At 43.3% G+C, this 25232-nt stretch overlaps 1 protein-coding gene across 9 annotated transcripts in view; it reads right to left on the bottom strand.

Moving 5' to 3' along the window:
• ALG6 (ALG6 alpha-1,3-glucosyltransferase) overlaps window positions 1–25232 on the bottom strand; it is a 60330-nt gene that overhangs the window by 19526 nt on the left and 15572 nt on the right. For all 9 annotated transcript variants that reach the window (XM_089515331.1, XM_089515327.1, XM_089515329.1 and 6 more), the window contains 4 exons: window positions 24159–24243; window positions 11750–11839; window positions 7255–7343; window positions 76–158 (listed from right to left, as the gene is read on the bottom strand). In XM_089515331.1, the coding sequence (XP_089371457.1) occupies window positions 76–158; window positions 7255–7343; window positions 11750–11839; window positions 24159–24243 (347 nt within the window). The remainder of the gene's footprint in view (window positions 1–75; window positions 159–7254; window positions 7344–11749; window positions 11840–24158; window positions 24244–25232) is intronic.

Below are 25232 nucleotides of genomic sequence, written 5' to 3'. Positions count from 1 at the left end.
TTTAGCTAGATGTACTTCTGATATTCACCCAAAATGAAACAAATGTGCTTACAACTGTGGGGGAGAAACACCAACCTTTTTCTTGTTTGACGTGTCCTTTAAATAACAGCAGTATAAGATTACTGCAGGTATATAAATCAGCAAATCAGCAACAAGAACTGCAAAACAGACAGGTTATTCATAAAAATCCAACTCATTTTTTATCAGTATATTCTTGGTTATTCTGCTTCCTGTTTTGTCACTTGTCAACCTGTTATTCACTCAGTTGTCCCGTTACAGTTTTCAGTTTCACAATTTTCACACACATTTGAAGGATTTTAAAAAACACAATACAAAATACAAAACCCATACAAGTATTTTATGTGTCACAGTTTCAGATATTGGCTTCAACTCAGACACAAACCTTAGCCTACTCATACACTCAGAATAGCAAGCACTAATGATATTACCCTTCTAAGACATCTTGTGGTCTTAAAAAAACAACACAGAAATTGCTATTTATTAAAGTTACCAGAACCTCAACTGGAGATATTTCCTATTACTTTTAAATTCTCTAGATGTGAGTATGCCTGAAAAGGGTGCACCACCCCATTCTGTTGTTCCAGTACTTGTTTTCCCTACCTTTTCTCTTTTAGGGGAGGAAAAATGGACTTCTGCTACAGTAAGCAAGGGACAAGGCAGGTAACATTACTGATAGGGAGAACAATGCAAACCTATGCACATTTTCAGGACCTAGGTTCTATCTCCAGGAGAGCCACTGACAAACTCAATAGTAATGCAGTAATACTATGTATGTCATGGAGCTGCCTTAACAAGCAGGTTTTTATAATGTTCAGATATTATACATTAAAACAATTCTAAGACAGAAATCATAAATTTGTAATATCAGAGACTGGGTAGAATGGAAAACTGTACAAAATTTGATCTAATGTCATTGTAGGGCTAGCACTAATACGTGATCACTCTATTTCCATACAAGGGTTTCTTCCAAAAATACCACCAACTGGAAGAAGATTAGCTCTGTAGCACTGAGAGTTCTGTGAAACACAGGCCTGTTACAGACAACCAAAATAAAGCTGCTTCGAGTCACAGTGGAGGTATGGTGTTTCAATTATGCATGCGTCCTAAGAGTCCAGAAGTCGCACCAAAGCCATGCTCCAGACTGGAGCGTGGCTTTGGTGTGGCTTCTGGACTCTTAAGACACATGCATCATTGAAACACCATACCTCCACTGTCACTCAAAGCAGCTTTATTTTGGCTGTCTGTAACAGGCCACTGGCATGTTTAAATGGAGACAAAGGCTGCATACGCACTGCAGAAATAATCCAATCTGACACCACTTTAACTGCCATGGCTCAATGCTGTAGAATTCTGGATATTGTAGTTTGTTGTTGCACCAGAGCTCTGTGACAGGGAAGGCTAAATGTCTCCCAAAACTACAGTTCCCAGAATTCCGCACTGAGTCATGGCAATTAAAGTGGTGTCAAAATGGATTATTTCTGCAGTGCAGATAACGCCTCAGCCTCTTCAGATCAGATCAAAAGCCTATTGATCTGAAAACAACATATTCCCACAGTGGTCAACCAAATGCCTATGGGAAGCTAACAAACCAAGAAATGAATGCAACATTCTCCCACTCTTTGTTTCCCAGCAAATGATTTATGGAGACTCTGATACAGGAATACATAAATGATCACCAATGCTGTTTTCTAGTTCCTTTTTTAAAAGTATCCAAGGAGGCAGCCACCACAAGATCTGGAAGAAGCAAACTGTCCAGCTGGACTATATGCTTCATCAGATGAAGCACAGTAATATGAAAGAGGGAGAAAAACCTTTCCCTATCTTTTTTCCCCCTTCACAGCACTCATAATTTTATACAACTACCTTTATCTACCTCTCCCTTTATTTCCTAAAAAGCCTCATCAGGGGTGCCAAACCAGCTCTTTTGGGTTGTCTTTTCTACCTCTCTTTCAGCTTTACAATATTATTTGTGAGGTGTGGCAATCAAAACTGTATAAACTATCCTAAGTGCTGTCATAGCACAGGTCTGTATATCTATAATGTAACCATGGCAGTTTCAGTTGTATTATTTTACTAATTATTCCCAACATGGAATTTGCCTTTTTCATAGCAACCATACATTAGGTTGATGTTTTTTGCTTTTACTTTTCTAGATAATTTGATGTCATCTGTTAACTTGATCATTTTAGGGTTCATCCTTAATTCAAGATAATTTCTGAGCAAGTTAAACAACATTGGTCTCCATTAGCAATGTAAACACCACTACAGATTTTCTCATCCCAAGATAGATCTGGTGCCTTGACCTGTCAAATCATCTTCTAGAAAAAAAATTATAAACTGTCAAGATTTCTCATATTTTGAAATTTGTGGCAAAATTTTGTTTATTGCAAAATTTTTGTTTGTAGCAAAAACATTGCTGTTATATAAAATCCATATTTTTCACACACAAAAAATTGTACTAAAGCCCAACAGTTTTGCACAAAAAAGTGTTTTGTACAAAATGCACTGTCTTCTGTGCAAAAATATGTGAAGAAAACAATGAAATTTTCACAGAAATTTCCTGAAATGTGAATATCAAAAAATGAACAAAAAACTCTTGGAGTTTCACTCAGTAGGAAGAATACTTTTTAAGTTCTTTGTGGTTTAATGTAAGAATTACAGTATATACTCAACTGTAAGGGCCAAAACAGACGGCCCCGAACGCCACCTCTTTGAGCGCAGGATCGGGGCCGTGGCAACAGCACGCTGCAGCCCCGATCCAGCTATTTGCCAGCTCAAAAAGAGGTGGCAAAATTCCGCTCCTTTTTGAGCCAGCAAAAGGGTGTCGTTTCCGCCACCAGAGGCTTTGTGGTGCTCGGGCAGCATGCAGTATCTAAAAACTGCCACCAGAGCGCTGTGAAGCCAAGTCATGTGTGAGTAGGCAGGTGGCTTCTGGGCAGCGTTGAGGCATGCATCATCTAAACACCATGCCCCCACACCTCCTCCAAGCTGGCACTTACTGCTGATCTGTTCAGGCCCTAAGTCAACCTCATGTATAAGTCAAGGGCAGGTTGGGCGGTCAAAATTATGGATTTTGATATGATCTGTGGATAAGTTGAGGGTAAAACAGGGGCATGTAACAAAGGATGTAATTCTAGCATACATAACTGTTTGTGCTCACATTATAGGTTGCATTGATGAGAGAGTAGAGGGGAGGTCAGTGTATCCAGAACAGATTACACTTTTGCCTTTCACTAGGGGATAGTTACTTTTTATAAGAGTTAAAGTACAATACTTACATTGACCCATGGATAGGTCAACTCAGTTTTTTTGAGTCAATCTTTTGACTGAAAGTTTTAGACATACACAGTCAGCCCTCATTATCTTCAGGGGATCCCCTGAAGATATCAAAATCCATGGATGCTCAAGCCCACATTGTTCCCATTGCCAGTGCATGCTCAGCCGTGCCAGCATTAGAGACAGCCCATGTTGTCCTGTGGCGGTGCATACACATTGTTGCACTGCCATTGGGTTCAACAGAACTTAATGGTGGCATGGCCCTGTGCACACACTGCCACAAGACAACAGGGGCTGTCCCTAATTGTGGTGCAGTCGTGTGCATGCAGCACCATTGGGGACAATGTAGACTTGTCCTCTGTGGATACTTGAGTCCGCAGATGGCAAGTCCGCGGATACCAAGGGCCTCCTGTACATGAGTATATACTGTTAATTGAAGATTTGCATCCTTAATTCCAGTACAAGTCTTTGAAAGGGCAGATGCATCCAATAAGTGGTAATGCCTTGCCTTCTATGCTCTAAACCAACTTTTTCCCAGTTTAGTGCCCTCATATGCATTATAAACTACTCATAGTCCTCAACAGGCATGGTACCAGCACTGAGTGGGAATGACAAAAAGTACAATCCAATACATCTGAGCAGCACCGCGTTGCCAAATACTGTTCAATGTCATTCATTTTCAAGAACTAAGATGAAATGTTGCTTAGACAAAACAGCAAACTATGGCCCAAAACAGAAGGGTCAGATAGAAAGGTGCAAGGTCACACCCGTGCTGTTTTCATCAGGGCTGTGCCAAGCACATGCGCTACCAGAACTTGGCCTGGTTCTTTCCAGACAATGTTTACTCAGCACAGCTTCTGGCTATGTTTGGAGCATTAGTCATCTGAACATTACGCCCCGAACACAGCAATAATCTGTGGCATTTGGCCCGTATGTTTCAGCCCTATGTTGAATTGTGGACAAATGATGGTTTGGTCAACTAATAGTTTCCCCAGACTAGACAAAACAATAAAGTACAGTACGTAAAGGAATCACAGAACAGAAGCAGGAGATGTAATCTTGAGGTTCATTTCCATGCCTCAGGGCCCATTTATGTAATGTCAGACCATGGTGTCTGAATCATCTGTAAGTCCCCTATTTTTTAATTTTTTTGACAGAGTTTATCATCTGTGTGTGCACTCCACAGAGAGAGAATTTTCTAAAATGTATAAAACTAATGGTCAACATTTAACTGTATTGGATTTTGTAACCTTGATGCACTCGTTTAATGGCTATTGTTAAAAGAATGTCTATCCATTTTCTTAGTTTGTACATCAATGGTTTGTCAAGCGTGTTGATTTGAACATTATTAAAGACCATTTCAAGGGTAATTTGGTTCTAGTGATTTTTAAAATGTAATCAATTACTGGAGACCAGATGGAAATGTTTGTGGCCAACATAAGAGGTGGTGTGGAGGAGTGTCTGATTCTCCCCAGGATAATCAGCAATAAGGAAGATGTTGACACCTCACTCAGGACTCTATTCGGTCCTAAGAAGCAGAGGATGACTGAACATAAACTAATAAATGTGTTCTTCAGACTAAATATTAAATAACTCTCACAACACTGGTGCATTTTTTTCTTACCTCTTCACTAATACCAAACTATTAATTATCAATTAATAAATTTATGAAAATGATAACCTTTTTAAATTTGGTTTAACTGTGAAGAAAATTTAACACTAAATTAATGCTTGAAGCTTTCAGTTCAAACTCTACCCCCCCACACCACACACACACACCTCTGCCTATTAACCATCCCAAGGAATGTAGCCAACCAATATCATCAATAATTTGTGATGATATATCCCATCATCCAGTACTTAATTAAATTCAGCATTACAATGCTACAAGCAGGCAAAGCATATATCTGTACACCATGGCAGGAAATCTGAGGGACTCAAATCTTGACACCTTTCATCAAATCTATTCAAAGCTTACATTCAGTACTTCTACATACTATTTGCTTAGAGCTAGGAATATTGCAAATACATTTACAATGTCCATCTGCCTGTTTGAAAAGAAATCTTAATTTCTACCCCTTTTAGCACTATCTACATCTCCTGAACAAGTAAGTAGCCACAACTGATAAATGCTATGAATTTCAGAATCTTACACAATAAGACAAACTGAGTGTTGTATAGTAGGAATTAGCAAAACTATTATGTGAAATACTCAAACTGTTATTATGCTGTATTTAATTAATTGCTTCCATTCCACCTTTTAGGCAAATGCCATATAAGGCAGCATAGAATAAAAACAAACCCATATCCTTTATTACAATAAAAACAACTTCTTAAAATGAACAGTTTAAAATAATTAATTGCCATCAGCATAGTCTATGAATAAATAAATACAATATCTTAAAACAATTTAAAACCAGAAGTATGATAAATCATTACAAATTTAAAAAATCAGGCATGCATATTAACTAAAAGCAATCTGAAAGAGATGGGTTTTTGAAGTCTGTTTAAAAGCTTCTGCTGATAATGCCATGCACACTTTCCCTGGGAAGAGTTCCAAGCTATGAGGCCCCCACCAAATAGGTCCTGTTTCTTGTGCTTGAGCTTGTTGGGTCCATGCATAAGTTCACGTCGAGTTAACAGGGAAAGTGGCTGTCAGTTATGTAGTCTACAGTAATTCTATAATTATACTCTAATTACATACTATAATCTCTCTCTCTATCTCTCTCTCTTTGAATCTATGATTTTTTTTGGGGGGGGGGTATCTTTACAAAACTTGCATCTACATCTCAGGAATGAGAGGTGTATCAGGGCAGATCCATGGTGGTGGCAAGCTAGCAGCTGCTGAAACCTCTTCCTGGTTTATGAAGAATTTTAATTCTGCTAGATTAGTTCATACAATAAAATGATAACCAAAGCTAAATAACGAATTTTGATTAGCCCCAGTAAAGCTGCAAAGACTCATGAATCCAACAAAACAGATAAGCAGAGAAGGGTTGATTAATCTACATCTCAGAATAGAACATCAAATTAAAGAATAAAATCAGATTAACTTCTGTGTGCTTTATATTAATTTATTATTTTAAAATGGTAATCTTCTAATTTTAATTTTATCCATGTTTTTAGCTAATTTTTATTTGTGAGCCACCTTGGGTCCCACATGTAAGGGATGATGGGAGTTGTTGCTCTACACCTCAGGCTGTAACTCACCACCTTGTTAATGAAGCTGAGCTGACCAGCTTTGGCCAGTGGTTAATGCTTTCTCCCAAAGCAGCAGAGTTTTCTGAGAATAGGCTGAAGACCCTGACAATCTTCTCCAAGCCTTCTCACTCTTCTTCTTCAGATGTCTCCAAACACCATCAGGATTCTGCTGGCTCTTGTATCTTCACTCAAGACACCAACACAACTCAGTAGTCTTAGATAAAAGATCTACTTTATTCTACTATATACAGTTACTATCTCTATATGCCCAACAGTCCACAATATCTCTACACTCTACCAATACTCCACAACTACCCACAAGTTACATTAGCAAAACTGGCAATTATTATAGCAAATGTTTGTTACCACCCACTAGACAATTACCACCCAGTGGGTGTGTACATTCACAATGATTGGTTGACTTTTGTTCATCCCATACTCAAGTCCAACCCATGAACATCATCTGATCACCTTGTACATGTAACAAGTCTCAGGTGTTACCAATGTACATTCCTTAATTTTGTCCTTGGCTCCCAAGACTTCTAAATTATATCATCCTTTACACCTGTGTGATTTCTTAATTGTTCATGCTTAGTCATTCTGACTCTCACATACATATTTTATTTCTATAACTGCATGTCCCATGTTGCATTTCCTTGACACTGGGAGAAAAGCATCTTATAAATGCAATTGATTAACTAATCCATTAATCCATAGCTTTTGAGCATATGTTGGGAGAGGGGGTTAGATTCCTACCTGTTGCACGCATGAATAACTTGTGCTGCTGACTCTCATATCCATGAGACGTGTGAAGAGCAATCCAACTTGGATCTATTAACTGTGCTCTGTAAAACAAAGTGTGTAGTCTGACACTTGTACAGTTCTCACAATTCAATTTTTGGTAGTGTATTTTTAACAAGAAAGTGATACAGATTGAACTAAACATAATAATTTTGTTTTATTCAAGATTAATTAAACACTGACTACCCAAAAAGAAAACAGAAAAAAATTCCAGTTTTATATACTGTAATAATCCATTATTTATAATTTTTAAAAATATAAAGAAAGTAGTTGAAACCAAGAGATTTTAAGCAAAACTTCCCGTCATCCCAATTTAGTATAGCTATAGTAAAAGAAAGAAAGCTTTAATAATGTCTCATTTACCTATCACAGAAAACCAAAGTATTCAGGCAGGGTTTGTTCTTGGCTTATGACTTGTCAGAATTCCCAGTTTAGACAGCACACTAAACAAACTACAGATAGCTCGTTTATCTATGCTAACTGACAGGAAGACCCAAGTGAGAGCAACAGAGTAGTGTGTACTAGCACAACTGCTCACTCACAGCGTGTCAGTTTTTTAAAATGGGAAAATATGTCTGTCTTGTTCCAATATACTAAACACCTCAAAAACACATCCCATCCTCTTCCAACAAGAAAGGATTTTTATGCATTTCAAACAATGTAATGGGGGATCCTTCTGAACAGTAATTCCACAAATTAAGAAACATATCTTCAAGCAATAGTTCCATGTCCATATGTGTTACCCATTGCTAGACTACGGCCTCTTACAGACTGCCAAAATAAAGCTGCTTTGGGTCTCTTTGGAGATATGCTATTTAAATGATGCATGGGTCCTAAGAGTCTGGAGGTCGTGCCAAAGCCACACTCCATTCCTAAGCACTGGAGTGCAGCTTTGGTGCAGCTTCTGGATTCTTAGGACCCATGCATCATTTAAATAGCTTATCTCCAAAGAGACCCGAAGCAGCTTTATTTTGGCAGTCTGTAGCAGGCCCACATAACCAGAGTTTGGCGCGTTACAGACCACCCCTTTGGGGCGGCCTGTAGGCACGCCTTTCCCTGGTGTATCGGGGCCTCAGCGGCCAGAACGGCAGCTGCTGAGGCCCCGATCCGAAGCGGCAAAAGGCTGCTTCCCCGCAGCCTGGAAAGGGGTGTCCTTGGGGCTTCAAGCCCCAAGGACACCCCGTGGCGGCGGGGAGGAGGAGAAAAGGGCCGCTTGGCCCCTTTCTCCCTTGCGTAGCTAGGCGCAGCCATCTGAAGGCTGCGCCCAGCGAGGCAAACCAGGAAGGAGCTCCGTTTCGCTGCCGCCATTTTGTGCGCGCAGAGCGCGTACTAAGGTTAGGGGGTGCGGAAGCACCGCCCCTTCCTAACCCTAGTACACACTCCACGCGTACTTTAATGGCGGTCTGTAACCTGCCTTTGTGAAGACATAGTGTTCTTTCTACCAAAGTTCAAAACAGTGACATTCTTTCTTGACCTTACTAGATTAAGGTCTATGCTTCCTATTGCAGCCCATTGGAATTCATTACCATATAACAGTGATGGCGAACCTTTTTCAGTTCACGTGCCTGGGGCGGGGCTTCTACCCCCAGGATGGGGGCTGGGTGCCGGGGCGGGGCTTCTGCCCTCCAGGGGGCAGGGCTTCCGCCCCCTTTTCAGAGGGAGGGAGCCTCTGGCTCCTCCCCCGGCCTTTGCTGGCCCCTGAGGGTCCCTCCTGGGGCCGTCAGAGGCCGGCAAAAGAGCCATGGAGGACGGCATGCTGTCCTCTGGCGTTTGCCGACCCCTGAGGGTCCCTTCTGGGGCCGTCAGAGGCTGGCAAAAGGACAGTCCCAGCCTCCTTCTCCTCGGCTCTTCGCTTCCCGAGAAAGGGCTCCACGGAGCCCTTTGGCGGGGAGCGAAGGGAAAGGGAGGAGGAGGAGGCCGGGCACACGTCCCAGCCTCCTTCTCCTCGGCCCTTCACTCCCTGTCAAAGGGCTCCACGGCTTTGCCAACCCCTGAGGGTCCCTTCTGGGGCCGGCAGAGGCCAGCAAAAGGACAGTCCCAGCCCCCTTCTTCTCGGCCTTCGCTCCCCGAGAAAGGGCTCCAAGGAAAAGCGAGGAGGAGGAGGCCGGGCACGTGTCCCAGCCTCCTTCTCCTCGGCCCTTCGCTCCCCGAGAAAGGGCTCCACGGAGCCCTTTGGCAGGGAGCAAAGCGAAAGGGAGGAGGAGGAGGCCGGGCATGCGTCCCAGCCCCCTTCTCCTCGGCCTTCGCTCTGCGCGAAAAGGCTCCATGGAGCCCTTTCAAGCAGAGCGAAGGGAAGCCGGGAGGGAAGAGGGCTGGGAGGAGGAGACAGACATGCACGCGCCTCTGTCTCCTCCCCCCAGGTTCCATTTTCTGGCTTCCCGCTGTCTCAGAGACAGGCACCTTCTCCCTCGCCCCGTGCCTGGCGAAATGGTGCCGCGTGCCACCCGTGGCACACGTACAACGCGTTCGCCATCACAGCCATATAACATTGTATCAAAGTTGTAAACTGTTCCAAAATTCCAGTTAAAAAATATCTGTAGCCTCACAACATAAACTTGTTAACACAGCACTTTTGTATTCAAAATGTACAAGAGGCATCCAAAAGGTTTTTAAAATCTGATATTTAAATAAATGGGATTGTGGATGAAACAGAATATATAAGGACCAAGTTAGATACAACATATTGAGTTATCAAGAGATTCAAATTCATTTTGTATGTGGCAATTTTACTTCCTGGACTTCTAAGTAGAACTTATATATAGGCCACTGTAACCACTATACTATACTTCCCTGTATCTACACAAGAGTGTGACTCTAAATCAGTGGTGATCAACTGTGGAAGGCTATGGGGCTGCAAAAACAGTGGATTATTCAGAATATGACTGAAGAATTAATTTTCCCATAGTCTCATACATCATGCTTTTCTGTTTTTAAATTTAGGCAGGAATTCTCTGGAACATTCAACATTTAAGGACTGTCCATTAAAAACTAGGATCACAGCCTCAGATTGTTCTTAAATCCAGACTTACTTATGAATATTCACACAGCAGCCTTTGTATCCAATGCTTTTCAATGAATTTTAGGATGCCAGCCATCTCCGCTAAGAGATGTCATATCAGAGCTTGGGTGACACCAAATGCTTTATTATCATAGAGCATTATATGGGACTCCCTTACAAGGTATTCTGAAACTAGAACACAGAGCCCATGCATTTGTCACAACGAATGGAAATTCTGGCAAAATAAAAGTGAATACACATGCTGCCTCAGCGTGGAGGAGTCTCATTCAGAGGTTTTTAAACAGAAGATGGATGGCCTTCTATCAGAAGTGCTTTGATTGTGTGTTCCTGCATGGCCCTTGTGATCTCCTCCAACTCTGATTCTATAAGAATGATACCTAGAACTCGCAGTTGGTATGATCCTCCCTTTTCACTGCAAAACTAAAGGAGGAACAGCTTCAGATATTCCTGTTAGAGCTAGCAACTTTAACATACCCAAACTCAGTAGATGCTAGATTCATATGCTTCCCTAAAAGTTTAATAATCATATGTTCATGTCTTTCCTGTTTGCTGCTGTTGCCACACTCTCTCTCTCCCTATTTCAGCTAAACTGCAGTTAGTCTGAGTTTCTTCATATTACATCTTACATTTTGTAGTCTGCAGTGTCTGTCCTCTCCATGTCTGAAGAGCATACGCTACAGAGTCTCTCACCATGAGATGTTATGAAACCTTCAGCATCTGTAAGTAAACTTACTTCATATGTCTTTACAAAAAAGACTAAGGCCAAAAATGCACAGGCTAAATAAAGCTGTTGCTGGCTGCTTTGGGGATGTGGCGTTTAGATGACGCACACCCCCAAACAGCTGGAAGCCCTGTCAAGGCTATTCTAGGGGTTGAAAAGTCAGGCCAAAAAGGAGTCACTCAAGACAACTCCTGACCAGCAAGGCTTAGGACTGCGGCGGAAGCCCACTTTGGTAGGGGACCATGCAGTTGCTGCAGTCCTGGCCCAGTCACAGCTGTAGCAGCCTCCAGCCATTCCTTCCGGGCCGTGTGCTTCGGCCCTAAGCCTGCTTTCACAAAGAAGTCTACATCTCTGAGAAAGCCTGGATGTGTAGGACTGGTTGTTGCTCACGTTCTGCTTGCAAATTTTAATAGTTCTGCTTGTGTGAATCACTACTATTTCTCACATTTCCCAACAGTTTCTGTCATGATCAGGAAATCTCTGTGGGTACTTTAAAGCCCAGTGCATGTATGTGATGTTATGAAACCTTTAGCACTTACTTCATATGTCTTTACAAAGACAACTAAGGCCCAAAATGTACAGGCCAAATAAAGCTACTTCTGATGTAGTGTTTAGATGACACACGCCCCCAAAGCGAGTCTCAGGATCAACCATATTTTTCTCTTTGATTTTGGAAACAAGATTATAAAAATGTTACATAATTAACTTACACATAAGCACACAAAAGACTGTGATAAGCCGTTAGAGGTGGGTAGTCAAGGCCCCAATACTGCAAATTATTATCACTGGTGTTGAAGTACCTGGAAAACAAATTGAAACAATTATATAAATATAAGCCTAAAACATGTTTTAAAGACAGTGTTGTTTTTGGTTTAATTTGAGAGTCTGCTGTGAATGTAAATATTTTTCACAATATTTTATTTTTATATGTAGATTTCTTTTAAAAAAATTAGAAAGAACTAGCCTACAGTTGCCTTGGATGCAATTGCTGGTATCTTGGAAAGTGAAAGAAGAGGCAGTATGATTCAGGAAAATATTAAATATGTATCTATGATCAGTACAATTGCTCTGGAAACTAAATATTCATTTTTAGAAAAAGAACTGGAATATTTTAAAATGTAATGGGGTATATGAAAGGTTTTTAGTATTATTTGTTCCAAATAGTTATTATTCACAGAACTGATATTCTTTGGACCCCTTCCCTCATTCTGACTAAGCTCCATCCTGAAGTCTTCTACAGCAGTGGTTCCCAACCTGTGGGTTGGGACCCCTTTGGGGGTCGAATGACCCTTTCATGGGGGTCGCCTAAGGCCATTGGAAAACACCTATTTAATTAAAGTTATGAAGTAGCAATGAAAGTAATTTCATGGGTTTGGGTCACCACAACATGAGGAACTGTATTAAAGGGCCGTGGCATTAGGAAGGTTGAGAACCACTGTTCTACAGTAACCTTGTGCTGTATAAAAAGTACCCCACACCATAATCTAACATCATCTGTTGGCCAGCTCAGATTTAATACCTTTCCAATCTAGAGGTCCATCTTCATATGAAGTACATGATATGTTTCAGAAATGTATGCAACAGAGAATGAGAGCATTTAGGAAGACAAAATAAAACTGATGATACATTCAAGCAGAATTGTTTATATCAGACATTTTCTTAATTCCAAATTAGGTTTAGATTTGTGAACATTTCTTAATTAACTAGTTCTGCACCTAGTAAAGAATGAGAATACAGTATTGTTATACTGAACATACATGATTGTCATAGTTCCTTAACTATTGTGATATACAACTAAAAACTGTTGTTGTGTCCCTTCGAGTCATTCCCAACTTATGACCTTTAGAAGAACTTATCACAGGGTTTTCTGGGCAAGATTTATTCAGAGGGGGTTTTGTCATTGTCTTCCCCTAAGGCTGAGAGAGTGTGACCTGCCCAAGATCACGCAATAGGTTTCCATGGCCTCTGAACCCTGGTCTCCAGGATCTTAGTCTAACACAAAAACCACTACACCATGCTGTCTCCCTAAGTATTACCCTTACTTAAAATCCCTCACAGTGCAAGATCTGAATGGGTTGTACTCCTGGTGAAGTAGGTAAGATTGGATCTCAGTGGTACAGTTATGTAGTCTTCACCTCATGCTGCCACTTACCGAAGGGAATCTAGGATTAATCCCAACTCTCCAGTTCCAAAAACACAGAGATCAAACAAACTGGTGTGTTTTATTATTTATTATTATTTATTGTGTTGGGGGGGGGGTCTGTTCCATATCAAGCAGATCAACATGGCATTGCTGGTTTGAAGAACAGAAGTTTCTAAAAATTAAATGTATCTTAAAGCAGCAGTAACTAAGCTGTTGTCATAGTAGGTGTCAGCAAAATGGGTGGCAAAGATCATGAACCTGCTCAGACATATCAGTAATAACAACTTCAACTAGCCCTCTAAACTAGCTAAAGAAAGTAACGTCTGGGGGACAATATGATTGTGCACAAGCAAAGTTTCATTCATACAACTCTTCTGTACTTTGGTTTCTGTGGAAAGCAGTCAGAATTTAGACACATCTTCAAGCTGAAAGCAGAAGGTTTTATTCAATGAAAATAAAAGTTACAAAAATAAGACATCAGAATCTTTAAATCTCTGTGAAACAGAGTGACTACTATTTTAGAATTGCTGGGGGCAACTTCTTAGCTTTTCCAGTCTATCCACTCAAATGCAGCCAATTTTTGACATTTATTACAATAAATGATATTTCTTGAATACCTTATGAGCAGCCTGAAGTATCTTATGAACAATTCATGATAAATCATATTTCTTAAAGCTGCATCTCTGCCTCCTACCTCACCATTCAAGATTTCTCATCTCAATATACTTTAACTCTTTCATCTGGATTTTAATACCTTGCATTTTACTAATTAACACCCCACACACTGTGCTCTTACTAATTGTTAGATTCCATAGAAAAGGTTTGCTGATGGAGGTAAGGAGTAAGGGCTGCCCCATTTCTAACTAGCAATATAAGAAGAAAAGATACTGTCAAGATTGTCTTTGATAAATATATGCATGGCCTTCAAAGAAAGATAGAGAATGCAGAAAGATTTAAATTTGTGCCTCTGGCTCAGAAAAAAAAAATCACATGTGAGGAAACTACACACAAATCATATTTCTAGTTTACAACCTACATTTTTAGTATACTTTACTTCCGAACAAAGCGAATGAATATGAAAAACATGGAAATATAATTTGAGCATATCTGAACAATCTTAATACAGCAGCCTCTTCAAATACAAACTTTCTAAAAATGACATCCTCTAGTCTATACCATAGTGTGGAACACAAATTTGTCTCCTGCAGCAGCAAAACCAGACTGTGATAAAATTACTTTGTTATACTTTCCACACTATTATACAATAACTTATATAAATTATACATGTTTAAAATTAAAGTAGAATATGTTTTTTCTGACTGCAGTCTTTGTTTCTAATCTCATAGTCATTAGTTTTTAGCCCCTTGCTTATAAGTTCTAGTTCTTTATTAATCTTTCATGAACAAGTCTTTCTTAAATAATCCTTCCCTCTTCCTCATCCATATTGTCAAAATAGTTGGACATCACAAATACATATCTAAAATTTATTCACAGCTTAAATGTCTACAATGTATATCAAGCTGCAATATACTGAAACAGGCTGTTGGTTCGTCTGTGCCAATATTATCTACAGGAAGAATTTCTAATATCGCTGAACGAGATCTTTTCCTTCCTTGGCATTGTCTTTTGCTTTTAACTGGAGAGGCCAAGTACTGAACCAGGGATTTTATCTGCTCTACCTATGGGTTCCTGTGATGTTCGGGGCTTTTCAAGGCAAAATGTTGTTTCATTTATTACATATTAATATAAAATGAATATGTGTACACCTATAAAGATTATGAACAGATGGTACTATACTCCAGTAAGGATTGCTAAATTTTATAAACTGAGAGATAGCAATTGTTGGAAATGCCATAAAGAAAGAGGATCCTACTATCACATGTGGTGGACATGTCCAGCAATAAAAAACTTTTGGTTAAATATACATAGAAACATTAAGCAAATGTTAAAAATTGATTACCCGTTTGTACCAGAGCTGGATCTGTTAAATATGACTTTGGTTATAGATACTGTGAATGAGAGACGCTATTGGAGATTAATTTTAAACTTAGTGACATGTGCCAGGATTCTTCTGGCTAAGAACTGGAAATTAACTTACATACCTACTATGGATGACTGGTTTCTTAAAATTTTGGAAGTTAAAGATATGGACTGTTTAACGACATTAATTAATGACAAATCTAAGGAGAAGATCGAAAAAGAATGGGATCCAATCAAAAAGTACAAGATGGGAAATGAACGATGTATTATTATAAGAAAACATGTTATTACTAAATTGCAGGGGAATGATTTAAGCTAACAAAATAATGTAAGATTTAATATTATAAGAATATATACCATAGATGAATAAAACTAAAAAATATGAGAAAAATGGTATCTATATACCTGCAAGGAGGGATTAAAAAACTATGTATATCGGATCGGAATACTGTTGAAGATAATAGATTTATATGGATGTTTGTAATTTGACCTACAAAGATAATTTATGAAAGACAAATTATTTCAGTGATTATTGTATGGATTTAAAATAATAAATAAAGATTATATTAAAAAAAGAATATGTGTACACTGTGAATTAGATGTTATAAGGTAAGGATCTATCAGGGCTAGGTGACAGAAAGGAATGTTGAGAGTGACTGGTGATAGGTTGGATGTCTAAGGGGATTTTTAAAAGGGCAGGTATGTATGGCAGTTAGCCAGAGTGAGTGAGGGTTGAGTCTGTCAAGATTAGGATTAGTAGTCTGTCAGGATTAGGAATTAGTTAGTGGAGTTTAGGAATGTTAGTAGTTAGGAGAGTTAGAGTCAGGATCAGTGTTAACTAGGAGATGTGTGAGAGAGAAAGAGATGTAATTTAGATGTATTAAATAACTAATCTGTGGTGCTATATTCAAATTCTGTTTAACAAACCATCATTTTTGTATCATATGTTTTTGCCTCTAAGAATGCTACATAATGAAAACTTGAGTTCAGACATGGTGTCTGTGCTGGCAGCTGACAATAAAGAGTAGTGGTGTCTGCTGGGGACAGAAGATAAATAAAATCTCATAGGAACCACCAGGACATCTAAAAGATACCCAGAGTTGGTAGTCACAGTGGTGGGACAGGAGAAGGCCCTCACATTGGTGCCAGGAGTGGGGGAAAGAGAAAGCCCTCACATTTGGTGACAGTGGTTGCAATAAGTGGAAATCCTCACAATTGATGGCAGTAAAATGATAGTCAGAACCTCCACATTTGGTGGCAGTGGTGGGGTTGGCAGAAATCACACAGCCACCTATTAAAAATCAGTTAAAACCTGGCCACGTCAGGGGGAAGGTGACAGTGGCAAGAGAACCTCTTCCGTACCACAGCATCTGTTTATCAGGTGGTGTGGTTTATTATAGCTAGAGGATGAGAAGATGCTATGCAAAGATTCTCTCCCTCCTAAGGCAGCTTCTTCCATTAGCATTCCATGCTCATAAATTCTGCTTCCCACATCTCCTTGTCTCACCATTGTTAATTCTACAGCAGTCATGGTATACTTTCTGTCTTCCATCCTGAACTGAACTCCATTCTGCATTTCAAGCATTTCAGTACACACAAAGTACCAGTTTCTCCCATGCATTTTTTCCCTTTTGTGCTTGCTATCAGTCAACAAGACTATGAATACCAATGGCCACTCATCTTCTCTTGTCTGACAATCAAATGTCCAAAACTGCTAAAGTAAAGCAATGGCATAGAGGGGACCAGCATTCTTATTCAAGTACTTAACATGAAGATACATCAAATATTACACTAAACATATGAAAATCAGAAATTATTGTTTTGGCATCAGTTCCAGGTTCTAGAGATTTCACATTTGTTTCAGTCTGTACAAATAATTGCAAAACAGTGTTTAACTGGATGAACTGGTATATCTTTTTCAAATATCTCATTATTATTTTGAAGTAAAAAGACACAGGAATTTCATATGCCTTTTCATCTCTGTTATTATGGTGCACAGAGTTTCCAAGACAATTTAGATACAGTCGGCCTTCCATAGCCACATATTCAACTATCCACAGGTTGAAAATATTCCAAAAATGTATGAATTCTGCAAAACATACCTCAATTTTGCTATTTTATATAAGGGACACCATTTTACTATGCCACTGTTTTAAATAGGACTTGAGCATCCATGGATTTTAGTATCCATGAGAGGTCCTGGAACCAAACCCCAGTGGATACCAAGAGCCCCATTGTACATTTGTCAAATTTAAGTTGATGAATTATAACATTATTTCAGAGAAAAATAATAGATACAATAATCATAAATGCCATTTGTGTGATTTAAAGAATTGTGAAAGGTTGCAATCCTATGCACACTTGACTGTAAGTCCAGTGAATACTATGATGCTTATTTGATTCCAAATGCAAGGAGTTGTACTATTAGACATTTCCTTCATATGCAGCTCAAGATTATAGACTTTCCTTACATAGAGAGAAGGACAGGTTGCTTACCTGTAACAGTATTTCTTCGAGTGGTCATCTGCGAATACATACAAATGGGTTTCACTGCGCCTGCGCAGTGCTGTTCGGAACTTCTAGAATCACTGGGCAAAGTACACTTTGCAACAAAAAGAAACTTTTTGGCGGTAACCCCGCCCACCCACTATAAAGCCCCTGCTTCCCGCTCTTTTCCCCAGTTCCGCATTTTTACGCCGCGTAGGCGTTAGAGAAAAAGCCAATCAAGAGCAGGACACAGAGGGGAGGATGGGCGGGATTTGTATGTATTCGCAGATGACCACTCGAAGAAATACTGTTACAGGTAAGCAACCTGTCCTTCTTCTTCGTGGTCTCTGCGAATCATACAAATGGGTTTAGACTGACAAGCTTAGGTAAGCGGCGGAGGGAGTGTCCTGAGACAAACTGTTCAAACAAACCGGTTTATTAACAAATAAAACCATTCAAACCCAACATTTGTGTCAGTCATTAATTCACAAGAGCCTTGACCAATAACTGAGGACTGGTATGTAATTACCAGGGAGGTAAGGCACAAGGTACCTGCAACTCGTGGAGTCATAATCAGTACCTACAAGACCTATTTGCTGAAACAAGCCCAGACAATGGCCCTGACCAGGGAGATTGAGGGAGGCTAGACATGCGGGAACCCAAATGTAAATCTGGAGAGTCTCAAACATCTATCAATAGAGGGCAAGGAACTATTAGTGCAGCCCTGATATCAATACAGCTCTCCCAAATGCTGCATCTCGTTTGGCCCTAACATCCAATCTGTAATGTTTAATAAAAGTCATTGGTTGGGACCAAACAGCAGCTTTGCAGACATCCTCCAAGGGAATTCCATTTAAAAAGGCGGAGGATGCTGCTACCACCCTGGTGGAATGGGAGCGAACCCTAGTCGGGAGCGGCCTTCCCAAAAGTTCATAACAGAGGTGGATAGTAGCTGCTACCCATTTGGACAACCTCTGAGGAGAAACAGGCAACCCTCTTTTTGGTTCCAAATAACATTGGAACAACCTATCAGACCGACTGGATGCTGCAGTTCTGTCCAGGTAGAAGGCAAGCGCCCTCCTAACATCGAGGGAATGGAGAGTCCGCTCGGTCTTGGTGGTCGGGTCTGGGGCCAGGGTGGGTAGAACAATGTCCTGGCACATGTGAAAAGTCGAGACCACCTTCGGAAGGAAGGTGATATCGGTACGGAGGACCACCTTGTCCTTATGGAACCTAAGAAAGGGTTGGTCCCTCCGTAGTGCACAAAGTTCGCCCGCACGCCGAGCCGAAGTGATAGCCACCAAGAATACTGTCTTCCAAGTCAAAAGTCTCCAGTCAGTGGTGGCCATAGGTTCAAAGGGTTTGTCTTGCAAGGCAGCCAGCACAGAGTCCAGGCTCCAAGCCGGGGTCGGTACCGTAGCTGGAGGATGTAAGTTAGCGCAGCCCTTAAGGAAGGACTTTACCAAAGGGTCTTTGAAAAAAGAAGGTTTGCTCCCAAACTGGAAATGAGAGCAAATGGCAGAGAGGTAGCACTTAATGGATGTGACACATAATCCTGCATCCATTAGCTCCTTCAGGAACTCCAGCACCACCGGTGTCGTGACTTGGTCCGGAGTCAGTTCCTTCTCGGTAAGGAACTGCACGAATCTGTTCCATTTAGCCGCATAGGACCTCTGGGTTGATGGTTTCTGTGCGGCCAAGATCACCATCCGTACCGATTCAGGTAGCGACGTCAGGGATGGAGCCTCCAAGCCACCAAGGGAAGGTTGTCGACATCCGGATGGCGTATACGTCCGTCCCGGATCGTGAGGAGGTCGGGGCGCGGCTCGAGCCGGAGAAACTGTCTCCTGGAGAGATGCAGGAGTACCGGGAACCATGGTTGCCTCGGCCACCAAGGGGTGATGAGGATCGCCCTTGGGCAGTCCATTCTTATTTTAGAGACTACCTTAGTGATCATCGGGAACGGTGGAAAGGCATAAAACATCGGTCCCGACCACGTGAGCCCGAACGCGTCTCCGAGGCAGTCGTCGGTTAGCGTCCGAGAGCAGAACTGGGGACAATGGGTGTTGCGAGCGGTCGCGAAGAGGTCGATCTGGGGATGACCCCAACGTTTGAAGAGGTCGTCGACCGTCTCTGGGTGTAGTCTCCATTCATGGCAGGAGGTCGCAGATCTGCTGAGGTGGTCTGCTAGCTCGTTTTCATCTCCAGGTAAGTGGATTGCTTGTAAGGTGATCCCCCTGAGGACACACCAGTCCCAAATTCGAAGCGTGATGTCTAACAGGGTGGTGGATTTGGTACCTCCCTGCTTGTTGATGTAGTACATCACGGTGGTGTTGTCCGTCCTGAGCAAGACCACCTTGCGTGATACAGCCAGTTCGAATGCTCGCAGGGCCTTCTCTACCGCCAGCATCTCCAGAGCATTGATGTGAAGGCAGCTCTCGGTCCGAGACCATCTGTCCCTTATCGTAAGGTCGAGCAGGTGAGCTCCCCAGCCCTCTAGCGACGCGTCCGTCGTCAGGGTTAACTGAGGCTGTGGAGAGACGAAAGGCATGCCTGCGCAGACGTTGCGGGAGTCTAGCTACCATCGAAGAGAGGAAGCGACCGGTCTTGGGACGGAGAGCCATTTGTTGGGATGGTCCGTCATGGGGTCGAAGACCGACAGGAACCAAGCCTGGAGGGGACGAAGGCGAAGTCTTGCCAAAGGGGTGACAAAGGATGTGGAGGCCATATGTCCCAGTGCCACCTGGACATCCGTGGCTCTCACCCTTCTGTGGGCCAAGCAGGACTGGATAGCCACCGTCAATGCCTGGAAACGGTCCCGAGGGAGATATGCGATGCAAAGAATGGAGTCGAGGATGGCGCCGATAAATCTGATGCGCGTGGACAGGTCTAGGTGGGACTTGTCCATATTGATGACGAGGCCGAGGGACGCGAGTAGATCTAAAGCGAACTCGACCGCTTCCCGGAGTTGGGCTTGTGAAGCTGCCGCAAAGAGCCAATCGTCCAGGTACGGGAACACCATGAAGCCCTTCTGGTGAAGATAGGCCACTACCGGTGCCATGCACTTGGTGAAGACCCTCGGGGCCGTGGCAAGTCCAAAAGGGAGGACGTTGTAGTGGTAGGCCTCCGTCCCGACGGCGAAGGAGAGGAACCGCCTGTGGGACTCCCGTATTCCTATGTGGAAGTAGGCATCCTTGAGATCGATGGTTGCGAACCACAAGCCCTGGTGGAGCAAAGGAAGGATAGAAGCCAAGGTTACCATACGAAAACGCCGATAATCAAGGAATTCGTTAAGGTTTCTTAAGTCTAAAATAGGTCTGATGCCCCCATCAGCCTTGGGCACAGTGAAATAACGGGAGAAGAAGGATCTGTATAATTCGTCTGAGGTGATGGGCGAAATCGCCCCTTTAGCGAGGAGAGTGCGCACTTCGTCGAGAAGGGTGTCAGAGGGTGGGGTAGAAACAAAAAGTCCAGTTGGAGGGAGATGCAGGAACTCGAGGGCATAGCCCTTACGGACAATACTGAGAACCCACGAGTCCGAAGTAATGTTGGCCCAGGTGTCTCCAAAAGGCCTCAAAATATCAAGAAATGAAGAGGGAAAATAGGCAGGGACGAAGCGCGCTGGAGACCTTCAGGCCCGCTTCTTGGCCTGGTCTGGTTCCTGGCGTCGGTTCTTTCAGTACCGACCCGAGTTGTTGCGCCGGCCCGAGGAAGAGGAGGATTGTGAGGGATACCTCGATCTCTGGGGCCCCTGTTGCTGGAAAGGGCGATCCTGATGGTAGGGCCTCTGGGACTGACCTTGACTCTGCCATTGGCGCTGCCTCTTCCGGAACGGTGGAGTCGAGGTCGAAGACATGCCATGTTTTCTGGCCGCTGCCTTCATCCGGTACTTCTTGTTGAGGGCCTCATCGGTGTCAGTGTGGAAAAGACCCGATCCATCAATTGGCATCTCCTCGATTGCAGCTCTGGCATTAAGATTAAGATCCGAGCCCCGGAGCCATGCATGGCGACGAAGTGCAATAGCCGCCGACATCGCCCTGCCCACACAGTCAGTGACGTTCCTAGCTGTGGTGATAAGCCAACTGCCTATCGAGTGGGCCTCGTCCCTAATCTCGACCAGCCTCCGCTGAACGTCGTCCGGGACATCCGGTACCAAAGGGGAGATGCTCTCCATTAGTGCCTGAACATATGCCCCCATACATGCGTTGTAATTCGCAGCCTTGGCGGCAAGGGCAGCAGCAGAATAAGCCTTTTTGGCTAGAGCGTCCACCTTCTTGGCCTCCCGGTCGGCGGGGGATGTGGCTTGTTTTTGGGTGAAAGTCTGTTGAGAGCCCTCAACTATGGCTGAGTTTTGTTTCGGGTGTGACGCCAGCCAAGGGCAACACGCGGGGGAAATCCTGTAGAGGGATTCCACCTTACGAGTTGATCCCGCCAAGGAGGTTGGAGAGTCCCAGGAGCGCTTTAGGATTGTTTCCAGGGACAGCAGAAGGGGGATTGACGGAGGAGTTGGCACTCTACCTTGAACCCAACGGTCAACCGGATCTTGAGCACCGTCGTTGGCGTAGGACAGCTCGATGTCGAGTGCATTAGCCATTTTGATGATGTGCTCATTAAAGGAGCGGACATCATCGGTTGGAGAGGACGGTTCTGGTCGGTGCATCTCCTGTGGTGACTCAGGGGGTGAAAGGTCCACCTCGGAGACATCGTCCGACGACACCACTTCGGGTTCGGAGTCCACAGGCTCGGGTTCCTGCGCGACCGGCAAGGGTTTAGAGCGGGGACGGCCCGACGCGTGAGCCTCCTCGGTGGATCTCTGAGGAAGGTGCGATGGAACGGGAGCCGACTGCTTAAGGGTAGACGGCTTTTGGGCAGGTGGTCTGCCAGTCGAGTGCAACACTCGAAAGCTTGTTCCCTGGATACAGCCATATAGTACTTGCCCGAGTCCGAATCGTAAAACAGATCAGGGTCCTCACGAGGAGCCCCTCGCGAAGACTTCGGGACAGGTGCGGGGGAACGCTGGCTCGAAGGGAGTGATTCCTCATCCTCGGAGTGGATGAATGGTATCGTGGGCAGGTCAAGTTGTGGCGAAGAAGGCGTCGCTTCCTCAACAGGACGGCGGATGACGGGCTCGGGGGGCACCTGGCGAGGCGACACCGAGCGGGCTGACAGGGGGATGTCTCTCACCGCTGTGAATCTTCCGGAGTCCTTGACGGATGTCTTGGCCTTCTTCGAGACGGGATCGGGGTCGAAGAGGTCGTCCCGTGGAGGCTGAGGGGTCTTGTCCCGGTCGTGCTTCCTCTTCTTGGAGGACTTAGCCGAGTCCCGGTCGCCGTGACGTCGGGGAACATCGCCCTTGGCTGAAGGGGTGGCAAGCGGCGTGTCGGTAGAAGGTCCAGGAGCCTCCGAAATGAGTCCAGCTGGTGGCCTCGCGTCCTTCGCTGAGCCGGTGGAGGTCGGAGGGGCTTTCGAGCCAGAAGACTTGGTCCCGACCTCGCCAGACTTTACCTTGGAGTCTTTTTTGCGAGCCGATGGGTCGGAAGGGACCTTGGAGGTCTTGGAGCCCGTACCGAGCGTCGGATCCCCAGCCTTCTCCTGCCGTGCCGAAGAGCTGGTACCGGGTGTTGAATCGCCGGTCTTTTCCTTCCGAGTCAAGGAGGAAGACCCGGACGGCTCCCCCTTGCCCGAGGTTTTATGAGGGCGTTTGGGAGGCTTGGTGGTGGCACTGGGTAACGCAAGACCACGGGCCACGGTGTTGGCGGCACTGGGTTCACCCGAACCACGGGTCGCATCGGCGGGGGATGCCGAGGCCATGCTGGCTGGACTGCTGGGTCCGGTGGCAGAGGAGGCCACCGGACGAGGGTCTCCCTCCCTGGGCTTCTTCAACACCCCCTGGGCAATGGCCGAGGTAAGCCGCGACTCTCGGTTTTTTCTTGCCTGGGAGGTCAAGGACTTGCAGACGGCGCAAGCCTTGACATCATGGTCCCTACCCAGGCAGAGAAGACAGGAGGAATGTGGATCCTGAATCGGCACCTTACCGCCGCAGACATCACATTTCTTGAACGGAGCCGGAGGCATGGTGGAGGTTGAAAACGAAGCCAGAGCCAAGCCGATCCAAGGTCGCCAAAACACGGGAAGATTAGAGTCAGAAAGGTCGAAAAAACAGTCCAAAGTCACCAAACACGGGGGGGAACCAGAGCCAGCAAAGTCAAAAAAACAGTCCGAGGTCCAAAAGAAGCCAGTGATTCAAGTTGAAAAAGCTAGCGATAGCAAGCGAAGTTCCTCTACAGCAGCAAGCACGGCGGAAAAAAGCAACTGGGGAAAAGAGCGGGAAGCAGGGGCTTTATAATGGGTGGGCGGGGTTACCGCCAAAAAGTTTCTTTTTGTTGCAAAGTGTACTTTGCCCAGTGATTCTAGAAGTTCCGAACAGCACTGCGCAGGTGCAGTGAAACCCATTTGTATGATTTGCAGAGACCACGAAGAAGAAATAAACATTTCAAAATGAGACATACCAGTGTTTGACAGGCAGATTGTAGGTAACTTCTTGCCAATGCCTTTGCGCTTCATAGTCCCCATACATAGGTGGCTTTCCTGCACCTGAAAAAGGGGAAAGATATGAAACTGCATAAATTGTTTGTTAATTGGTGGATAGATTTGCTTATTTATAATGTTTATTGTGAACTCTACTAATGCCTGTAACAGATTGCTTGCAAATCAATGTGACATTGTACATCCAATATTTACAATTCATTTTTTCCACAAAAAATAATTTCCTTCAGGGGCAGAAAAATATTGTGTTGCAATATTAGGATACTCAGTTTCCTGAAGGCATCTTCATTTGCTCAAGAGACAGATACAAGGGGTCCTTTCATACTACATAATTATAGCACTATGATTCAACTTTAACTGCCATGGACCCATCTTGTGGAATCTTAGGATTTGCAATTTAGAAAGGGGTTTTTAGAATTCTCAGCCTGAGAGCTATAATGCCTCACCAAACTATGAACCCCAGGATTTCGTAGCAGGTTGTTATGTTAGTTAAAGTGGAATCAAAGTGCTATTGGGTGGTATGAACAGGCTCAGAACCATATTGATTGCAAAAAGTTATGTTGCAATGCACCTTGTGTAAGCAATTAATACTTGCCACCATAGTTCCTACATGCCTCATCTCAAACAATTCCAGTTCTTTGATGAAGGACATGCAGCCATTCAATTTTAGTCTTCTATCATTAAAATTCAGATTTCTGAATGCCACAAGAGGAGGATATAAAAAGACCTGTAGCATGAGCCCAAAATTCACCCAGGTTTGCCTCAATCTAGCCCATGCTATCTGGTTTCCTTAAACATATAGTGCCACAAAAGGAAAGTCCAAAGCTGCACAACACATACTATAGGAACATGGAATGTGAGAAGCATGAATTAGGGGAATGATAGAAATAGTTTAAAAATAAATGGATTGTTCTTTTAAAAAATGGGTGTACCACAACATTTGATTGTCCTGATGCATAACCTATATTCAGGACAAGAGGCTAATAATAATAATAATAATAATAATAATAATAATAATAATAATAATATTTATTTGT

Source organism: Sceloporus occidentalis, unplaced genomic scaffold, assembly GCF_023333645.1.
Source record: "Sceloporus occidentalis isolate IW3139 unplaced genomic scaffold, rSceOcc1.0.p SCAF_3, whole genome shotgun sequence".
Taxonomy (NCBI): Eukaryota; Metazoa; Chordata; class Lepidosauria; order Squamata; family Phrynosomatidae; genus Sceloporus; species Sceloporus occidentalis.
This window is presented reverse-complemented; position numbering and strand designations above follow the sequence as displayed.